Below are 10,815 nucleotides of genomic sequence, written 5' to 3'. Positions count from 1 at the left end.
CCCTTTAAGTGAGGCAAGCACAAAAGAATCTAGCTCTTGCCAGCCCTCTACTTTCTGCTCACAGAGAGAGAGAGAGAGAGAGAGAGAGAGAGAGAGAGAGAGAATACATACATATGGTCTATACATTATATAATAAAAGTAAAATATTATTTATTATGTCTTTTTTCAGACTTCATTGGTGTTATTTTTCTCTCTCCTTGTCTTTATTGACATCCTTTCCCCTTCCCAAGTAATCCCCTATACGCCTTTGTCTCGTTTTACTGTTTCTATCACTTATGCTCTGCTATTTCCTTTTCTAGTGCTCCGTCCTCCACGACCATCATTTCCGTTCCTGATTTCTATGATTTCTCCAGGGTATATACTCACATTAAAGATGTGGAACTATATGTGTGTTCCACATTTCTATTATCCATTTATCAGTTGAAGAACATTTAAGTTGTTTTATTTCCTAGATGTTGTGAATAGATTAGGAAGGATCATGGCTCAGTATCTATTGTGGACTGTATTGACTTCTTTGGGAATATGACAAGGAATGATACATTTGTGTCATGTGATAGATTTATACATAGCTTTGGGGAGTTTTCCACACTCATATGCAGATATGCTGAATCAGTTTGCAGTCACACTATCATTAATTGTGAGTTCCTATTTCTCTCTTCCTCACCAGTACATATCAGTTGCTTTCTTGATCTTAACAATTCTGATCAGTGTACAATGTATTAGAGTACTTTATTAATACAGCCTGATTATAATATAAAACACATATATGTGCATATATATGTGGGTGTATTAGAGATGCAAAACATCAGCAATATGATTCTAATAAAGATGTTAAAAATATTCATTTACTGGAAAAATGATAACGTTAAAATTTACAATAAATTGTATTGGAAAGCAATATACGCATGCAGAACAAATATATGAAATTGCTGTGTCCCTTTTTCCACAAAGTGAAAACATCCAGATTTGAAAAGCCTTCTTTAACTATGAAAAAATAATGCTGAATACCTGTTGTTGGTCTGCAAATGCAAACCCAGTCAACATTCGTGAATGAATGAGGTGCTCAAGGGATATTAGCTCTTACTGCTAGAGTATTTGCTGTTGCTAGGTTCTGAGCCAGGGAGAATCATTGTCTTCAGTTTTGTATTCACTGTTGAACTCATCAGGAGTCAACAGATTGCTTCACACTCTTTATTTCATTCATTAAATTTCATGGGTCTCAAGGAAAATGAATAATTATGAATGTGAAAAAGATATCTATTAAATGTCCACCATATTCAGTAAGTCCGGTTTTATCCCATGCATTTTCAGTCCCAGTCCAGCTGGCCTTGGTGATCTCCTAATAGATCAGCCCCACCATCTCAATGGGTGGATGCCCCCCCTTGCTGTCCTGACTTCCTTGCTCATGTTCTCCCTCCTTCTGTTCCTCATTTGGACCTTGGGAACTCAGTCCATTGCTCCAATGTGAGTCTGCTGAGAAGCCAAGGACAATGGCACTGAGTTTTGACCCTACTGCATGTACTGGCTTTGTGGGAGCCTAGCCAGTTTGGATGCTCACCTTCCTAGACCTGGGGGGAGGGGGGAGGACCTTGGACTGCCCACAGGGCAGGGAACCTTTACTGCTCTTTGGACTGGAGAGGAAGGGGAAGGGAGGGAAGTGGGGAGTGGGGCGTGGGAAGTGGGGGGAGGGGGAGGAAGAAGGGAGGAGGGGAGGAGGCAGAAATTTTTAATTAAAAAAAATTAATTATAATAAAAAAGATATCTATTCAAAAGAGAATAGTAGACTAGGGTAGTCAGGAGATGGAAGAATGTGGAGATGAAAGTATAAAAGATGAATTTATACTTGCGTGAAACTGCCAAATAACAAATTTAATAATTAGTTTTTAAATGATTAAAGACATAAATGTAAGATCTAAAACTGATAAGTTATGAGAAAAAGAATGCTTAAGACTATGAAATGGGAAAGAACTCTTAGATGAGATCCTATTCCAATGTAGATTATTATAATAAATGAGAAGTTAAAAAAAATAATACCACAAGTTATTAAAAAATTTCTACACAGTAAAATAAGCAACAGAGTGAAGTGCAGTTCAAACAACAAATTTGAAGAAAACTTTTGAAAATTAGACAGGCAAAGGACCAAGCAAAACTAACAAAAAAAACCCCAAAATAATCTGCTTTTGAATAAGCAGTGGACTTAAATTGATATTTCGTTAAAAGGCAAACACTCACCGTAATTAAACCTTAGGGAAGTGTAACCCCAAACCTCAAAAGTAATCATGTTAATTCAGTGTGAGTAAATAACAAATATGCATTTAATTGTCAATTTGATATGAAAGACATAAAGAACAGAGAATATCATCAACAACAATAAAGAGCTAACACACATACACATATTTTAAGACTGGACAAAGGTCTCATACAGCAACTTCACTATTGTATGTTTATTTTTTAAAAAAAGGTGAAACCAGTATGGACAAAATTCATCTCCAAAGTTTTGTCCCCAATTATGGCAACAAAATTCACAGAGCCAAAAGGTGGAGGCAACAAATCTGTTAAATTAACTTACAAATGAGGTGTGATAAATACAAATTTGGATGAATTTTCTTCATTTCAGCAAATACATATAGAACCTAACATTAGGTGTAACAAGCCAAGCACAGAAAATATTACACAATCTCATATATTATTATGGAAGCATTTTATATCAGTTAATGATTTACAATAACTAGTGTTACAGTATCATCAGAATCACTGCAGGCCTGGGAGGAGAAAGCATGAAAAATGTGGACCATTACCTGTAAAATAAGATTTCCCCACTGCTGCATGATATTATTAGAAAAATACAGTACTTGTAGAACAAAATTAATTAATTAAGAACTGATCATTGATTTCTTTAAAAAATATTCTAAACTCCCTTTCTAAATTTTACATCATATTGCGATTTCCAGAAATACTGGCTGAATGTTTACTATTTAATTCTAACAAATTAATTTTTTTCAGGACATTAAGATTAAATCTAGTTCTAAATATTTTTTAATAATTCACCTCTTTTTCTTATTTGAACTATTAAATATATACAAACATCTGCACGCCATGTATTTTCACAAACATTAATATCATATAAAAATTAAAAAATAGAAATATAAATTCTTTTAAAATACTTTATTAATTTATGTGAATGAATGCTTGACCTGATTGTATATCTGTGAATCACAAGTGTGCTTTGTCTGTGGAGGCCAGAGGAGGATTTCCTGAAACTGAATTAACAAAATGTTGTGAGGCACCTCGTGGGTGCTGGAATCATATCCAGGTCCTCAGAAAGGTCAGCAATTGTTCTTATCCACTGAGCCAGCTCTCTGTCTCTCATTATGAATTCTTTACATAGACAAGAAAAATTACTAATATGTGTGCTTATCAAATAAATACCTAATGATACCTATTTATATATTATTACATAGTATATAATATATAATATTGTTCTACAGATGCTCCTAAGTTTGTTTCAAATCAGACAATGTACTATTCTTGGGAAGGAAATCCAATCAATATAAGTTGTGATGTGACATCAAATCCACCTGCATCAATCCATTGGAGAAGAGAGAAATTGGTCTTACCAGCTAAAAATACCACTCATTTAAAGACATACAGTGTCGGGAGAAAGATGATACTAGAGGTAAGCCTTCATCTGCACATCAATAAGCATATTTTTACCCGTTATTGATTATGTCAGAATACATTTAATTTGAATTTCTATAAGACATATATTAAAATATTTATATATATTTCATATTATTTTGAAAATTTAATTTTTAGTTGGCATAATAACCAATTTTTTCTGTGCTTCTATATCTGAAATATTTTTCATGAATTTACTTTCTGAAAGTGAAATAATTATGTTTGTGAGAAAATATGGGGTTGGAGAAATAATTCAAAGATTTAACTTCAAAGTTGATTATCTCACTGTTTTTTGTTTATATCTATTATTCTTTGACAGCGTATAAACTTATCATTTGGTTAATAATGTATAATTCTAGAGATGTCAATGATTATGTCTATATTGCAAATATTTAAAGTTTTGATGAAAATTTTATCTAATAGCTGGGGTTATTTCACTTTATATTGTGTACAACTTTTAAATCTTTCTCTTGTTTACTTTAGTATTTTTCTGAAACCATCACTAAATTTTAAAAAAGAACAATTTGACAGAGGAAAGATTTATTTGGGTTCAGAGTTCAAGAATATGCAATTAATAGAGATTTGGCCCCATGCAGTTTGACAGAGCATTACAAAGGCATGGCCGTGTGGTGCAGAATTCCCTTTATACTAGATGAGAAGCAAAAAGCAAGAGAATGTTGGCACAGTTTTTTTCCCCCCTTTTCCAATTTTATTTCATTCTGGTGCCCAGCCAGTAGAATGGTGCTGTCCACATTAAGTTTGGGTCTTTCCAATCTTCTCAAGAAACATCCTCACAAGGTCACCCACATGCTATTCTAAATCCAAAGATGTTGTTAAGAGAACCAAGCATCACTGACCTTCTTGTAAAAACAATTGTTGGATGAGAAGTTGCTTTCTAGGAACAGTGACTTCAAGTTGGCTTGGTTAATTCATCCTTGCTTCCTTTTTCTTTATTTTCTCTCTTGCTTGTATTTTTCCCTTGATTATTTTGTATTTCTAGTTCTTTTAATCTGTGATATATTAAATGGTTTCAGTATTTACTAAGCCTAGCATCATAAATGAATTATTGTGATAAACTTGCAAAGCCTGTTTTTGTTCTTGGAGTAGGAGGGTCTATGAATTCAAAGTCTTATTTCCTATTAAGTTCTAAACAGCATTGGACCGATTTTTCAAATCATAAATTGAGCTATTTGAAAATGGCTTCAAAGTAAGTGTCTTTTTTATAGGATATTAATCTTTAAAAAGGAACAACCTGTACTGTAGTCATGGTGCTTGCTGTGGCTCTCTTGCCTCTATGTTGTATTGAATCTATAAAAACCAGCTTCCTTGTAGAATGTACTAACCTTTCTCACATGACTGTGAAATGAGAAAAGGTTTTGCTAGTGTATTTGTAATAGGATTAAACTAGCCTAGTTTATTAAAAAGGCACATGTAAGGATAATGAGTTTCTGAATAATTTCAGGGAACTAACAAAAGAGTTAAATCTGAGCATTAAGCTGTTAAACCTATGAACTTTTCTTAGTTGGACTGCTGATTAGAAAATGAATGAAACAGCTTTTTTATACTCTACTTGTTCAGAATAATCATCTTCAATAGACCTCAAAATTGTTCTCTTAGTTAATAGTTTCCCATTACCACTAAATCATTTCTTCAGTCTTAGAATAGTGTTGAAATTAATGGGCAATTCGTGTTGTTAGCGCAGTCTCTCTAAAATAGCCACTGGGAATAAAAATCATATTTATCACCATCATCAAATATCTTTGCAGGATTAACGTGTAAGCATTTATGCACAACAGAATTACAGAGTTGACCCCACCTTTCACCAGTGGAATCCCTGAAGGGGAAGTTAATTTCTGATTATAATCTGAAAACTCAGATCATATTTTTTTTAGTGTGCACACATTAATATATTGCTCTTTTCTTCTGAACATGGACATAATATTAACAGTTTTCTTAAGTCCTTTTCTGCCACCATAATTCTCAAATCTATCATCTCTGCCATGATGAACTATTACATAGAATTTAGCCATATAAACCCTTTATCCCTTGTTCTAATTTATTTTTCATTGGACAGAGGGGGGAGGACCTTGGACTTTCCACAGGGTGGAGAACCCTGACTGCTCTTTGGACTGGAGAGGGATGGGGAGAGGAGTGGGGGGATGGGAAGAGGGGTGGGAGGAGGGGGAGGGAAATGGGTGGCTGGGAGGAGGCTGAAACTTTTTTTTTTCCTTTTCTCAATAAAAAATAAAAAAGAATGTACGATGAGCAAGTCATGGGGAGGCAAGCACTCTTCTATGGCCTCGGTACAATTCCTGCTTCTAGGTTCCTACCCTGACTGAGTTCCTCCCTTGGCTTCCCTCAGTGATGGGCTGTGAACAGGATGTATAAGTCAAATAAATCTTTTCCTCCCCATTTCTTTAGGTCATATTTTTTTTCATCTAAAGAAAAAGAAAATAGAACAAAGATAATTACTACAGATTTAAAAATACAGTTTATAGCATTTTTTACCTGGCACTGTTTTCTTGCAAGACATCTTTTATGAAAAAAATCAAGATATAGAGCTAAATGTAAAAATCATGAATAAGCATAGTAACTTATTCATGTTCTCAACAATTCAGAGGCAAAATGAGGAGAAACACTGAAAGTTCAAGGCAAGCCTGAGAGCTATTAGAGCTACTATACTAGCATGGGGTATAGAATGTGACAGGTCCAAATACAAACAAACAAACAAACCAGGAAAACAATGCAAGACATACTTTAGTAGAATTATTGTCTTTAGTTTAATAGTTGGTTTGAATTTTCATTGACTACATGATGTATTTCCTTAAAACTTTACCTATGCTGTGATTATCAAAAGATAACTTTGCCATTGAATAGATGTATTGATCAAATGGATGAATTGATAAGCAAGGCATGATGAATCACTTCAACTATGAACATCTAGTTTTATGGATCTGTCATCCAAATTTTAGCATTATGCAGACTGAGCAGTTAGCATTTATGCATTTAGGAATATGTATACACATGGTATTACAAATGTGCATGGAACAATGGAGAAAGAGGCCATGATGTGAAAGAGAGCAAGGAGGGTGTATGGGTAGGCTTGGAGAAGGAACAGGAAATGGCAAGATGATGCAATGACATTAAAATTTCAAAAAAATAAAAGAAGTTAAAAATACGTAAAATTAAAAGAAATGTTTGTATTATTTAATAATGCTTGCTAGATAAAGAAAAGAGTCACCCGAGGAGTCATATGTAAAATAGCTGAGCAAATGTGCAAGAAGTAGAAATGATTTAGCCTTTTAAAATAACTTTGATATTTCAGCATTTTCACTTTTATTATTGTGATTATTTTAGATTGCCCCTACATCAGAAAATGACTTTGGACGATATAACTGCACTGCTACTAACCGTATAGGAACAAGGTTTCAGGAATATATTCTAGAGTTAGCAGGTGAGTACAGGACACTAATATTTGACATTGATAAAATAATCTTATACCCAAGTGGAATTTTAAGCTACTAAAATTGTATAAACAAATTTTACATTAAATTAAAAGTATTTATAGTTGTTTAGTCATAATAAAAACATTATTTGAAGTAATGAATTAAGAGTTACAAAATAGAAAAATATTTGACATAGTGAATGCTTACAATTCATTTAGTATCTAAAGCTCATTTTAAAGTGTAATTTTTTTGTCATGTAGATGTGAGATTATTTTAAGTCAGCAACATGCATTTTAACCAAAGTTATATTATAAATAATGTAAAATAACTTTTTAAAATATGTCCACATCAATGTATTGTTTTATTTAAAATCTAGTGTAATTCATTCAAGAGGCATGAGTTTCTTCTCCAGAAGGTATGTGGAAACTTAGTGAGAAAATATGCAATAAATATAACCTTTATTTTTAATTTGACATCATAGGAAATATTTTATAGTTGGAATTCCTACGTGCACTCTTCATAAAATGACCAATATCAACACCAATAGTAATGAGAAAATTACATCTGGCTCCTATGAGAGGCAAACAAAGGATCAAGGTGTAATCTCTGATATTTCTTCCCTCAAGGCTGAGGAGAACCTAATATAACAAGCATAATACTTAGAAACATGTCGCCAGTGTAGTAAGAAGCCAAAATTCTTATTAAGTCAATATGCTCTAAAGGCTTAGATTAAGCAATGTTGCCACATACTTTGATTATTAATGTCCTTTAAAACTAAATAAATTTTAAATAAAAGAAACACTTAAAAAGATAAGGCAAATTAAGAAATATACATAATAATTCTAAGAGACAAGATAATTATCATCTTAGGCAATATTATTGACAAAATCAACAATTTGTGGCTCAAAATTGGTAATAAGTGGCACTTTGAAAATAATCATTCATTGGTGAATAGCATTTTATGAATTGAGGAAAATAGTTTATTAAGAAATGTGACTATTTAGAAAAATCACTCAAGTATCTTAAAGATACAAAAACATTCTCATACACATGATGATATGACATTTATTAGCATTTTGATTACATATTATTATGGAGATAAGACATATAGATACCAAACATATATATTGATGAATTGGACAGTTTATGATTTGTGCTTTACTTTGTTATTTTCTCTGCTGTAGAAGAGCAGCTAGATAAAGTATATTATGATGGGGATTTACAGCTTAATTGAATCACATTGTTATAATCTCTTATACTTCAGTAATATTAATAGATTAATTTTATTTATTTGTCAGATAGAGTGGATATTCAGGGATTGTGAAACAATATACTATAGTGGTTCAGCGGGCTGCTTTCCTCCACCTGGGAGGGCTCCCAGCCACCAGCTAGCTTTTGCCCCGAAATAATTACACGGAAACTGTATTCTTTTAAACACTGCTTGGCCCATTAGCTCTAGTCTCTTACTGGCCAATTCTCACATCTTGATTAACCCATTTCTAATAATCTGTGTAGCAAAACGAGGTGGTGGCTTACCGGAAAGGATATTAATCTACTCTATCTTGGAGAGGAGAGCTATAGCATCTGACCTCACTGCTTTCTTCCCAGCATCCTGTTCTGTTTACTCTGCCTACCTAATTTTCTTTCCTATTAAAGGGCCAAGGCAGTTTCTTTATTTAACCAATGAAATCAACACAAAACAGAAGACTCTCCCATATCAATATACCTTTTGACATGTTTCTTTGTATGTAAATATGTCATATTTTAGTCTACATTATGGTTTAACAATGAGCATGAGCACACGTAAACTAGTTCAAATGGCTTCCCTGAGGATGTCTCACTTGAAAACATCATTTGTATTTGCTTTACATGTGAACATAATGAATCAAGACTTTTTACAATGATGTTTATTTATTTTTATATTTTCTGTATTTAATGAAAAAAGCATATGTTCTAATACAGTAATTTTATTAATATATAATATATGTAATGTTATAATCAGGATAATTATTATATTTCTTTACAATTTCTTGGTCCTTCTTTTGGATTCTCTTGAACAATTTGAGGTAGTGGTATCAAAAAAAGTATATCAAATAACAGCTTCAGCTAAATAATAGGTACCTCAATTTGGACTTGAAGTTTCCCATGTCATGTGCCACAGAAGACATTCACAGATCTACCTAAGTGCACAGACATAAGGCAATGTGAAACTGTACTTTCAAAACACCAAGAACAAATAAAGTGCTCAAAGAGAGTAGATAACTGTTATTACAGTCTACCGTATTTCATATAGGCAAATTCTTTTTAGTGGATATTAGTGTGGCGATGTGTTATTAGCTAAGGACCTTGATTACTTTAGACATTTAATTTTTATAAATAACATTTTTTTTTCTCTTTCATTATCTCATCTGTCCTCCTTTTTCCCATGTCTATAAGTGAAATATCTCATACTGGCACTGCTCACTCTATTTTCTTAACCTTAGTTCAGGGCCCGTACTTACCACTTTTAAAGTTCAAGTTGTCATATTTGACTCATCTCTTTAACCTACAGAGACCCAGTCAAATTCAATACTTTAGTTTTCTTTCCAAGATTTATTTAATTCACAAATATCATAAAGCTGTCAGCTATATTTTCATTTATGTCACAGATAAAACTCTAGAAGTCACTTGGGAGAAGAGAGACCTGATTAGAGGTTAAGCTATGTCAACTGAGCAGAATTTCATAGATAGAGAATAATCGTCAGTTTAGTGGTCTGTGTGATCAGATGACATTGTACCATAAAGCAGGGTAAAGTTAATTCATTTGAAATGAAATGGTTTCATCATCTGATTATAAATCTGTTTCTTTCAGTGAAATATCTTAGAAAGATATTCTCATTGATATTTATTTAGAGAATTCTGAAATAAACAGAGATTTTCAGTAACTAATCATATAGTCCTTTGCTTTTTCATGATCATACTATAAGAAAAACACTGGTTACCCTACCAATGATATTGGTAAAAAATCTTTTGACAATAACTAATCACTAGTTAACAATTGAATAAACAATTACATGAAATGTTTCCCCTAGGTACAGTATACCGTTTTGCATCTTTGAATGAACAGTTGAACAAGAAAGGCACTCAGTCATTACCTAAATTATAGTTCAATACATATGAGTTACAATACAACTTTAAATAAAATTTAAATTTTATGACTGCATAAAATTGATCTCTGATTGGAGTTACTGGGAAAAGCTTGAAACTGATGTCCTCTTTTGACCTAAATAAAAAAGAAGAACTGGGGCCACAAACAATGCAAAGAATACACAGGTCAAGGTGACATTGACAACAAATGCACTGTGCTATGAAAGAGTGAGTGATGCTTTGAAATGGGCCATTTGGTGAGGACGATGGAAATATGTTCAATGATAAGCCCAGTGTTTAGCAATGTGAATAGTAAGATCATGAAAGATCAAGTCACAGATTTCCTTTGAATATGTTTATATTCTGGCTAAGGCATATAATTATAAAATTAAATATTGGAGATGTTTATTCATAATGCAGAATGATCCATTTATTTTTGAAAAAAACACAAAGGACTGATTTATGAACAGCACAAGATGGAGCCTGTTGCTCTTTTCAAGTTATCTAGGTGTTTTTAGTCAATAACTGTATGAATGGATAGATAGATAAATGATAGAGAGAGAGA

At 32.8% G+C, this 10,815-nt stretch overlaps 1 protein-coding gene across 1 annotated transcript in view; it reads left to right on the top strand.

Moving 5' to 3' along the window:
• Positions 1-10,815, top strand: part of Ncam2 (neural cell adhesion molecule 2) — a 364,630-nt gene that overhangs the window by 305,076 nt on the left and 48,739 nt on the right. The window contains exons 10-11 of the mRNA XM_026786021.1: positions 3,489-3,676; positions 7,036-7,132. Coding sequence (XP_026641822.1) covers positions 3,489-3,676; positions 7,036-7,132 — 285 coding nt within the window. The remainder of the gene's footprint in view (positions 1-3,488; positions 3,677-7,035; positions 7,133-10,815) is intronic.

Source organism: Microtus ochrogaster, linkage group LG3, assembly GCF_000317375.1.
Source record: "Microtus ochrogaster isolate Prairie Vole_2 linkage group LG3, MicOch1.0, whole genome shotgun sequence".
NCBI classification, from domain to species: Eukaryota; Metazoa; Chordata; class Mammalia; order Rodentia; family Cricetidae; genus Microtus; species Microtus ochrogaster.
This window is presented reverse-complemented; position numbering and strand designations above follow the sequence as displayed.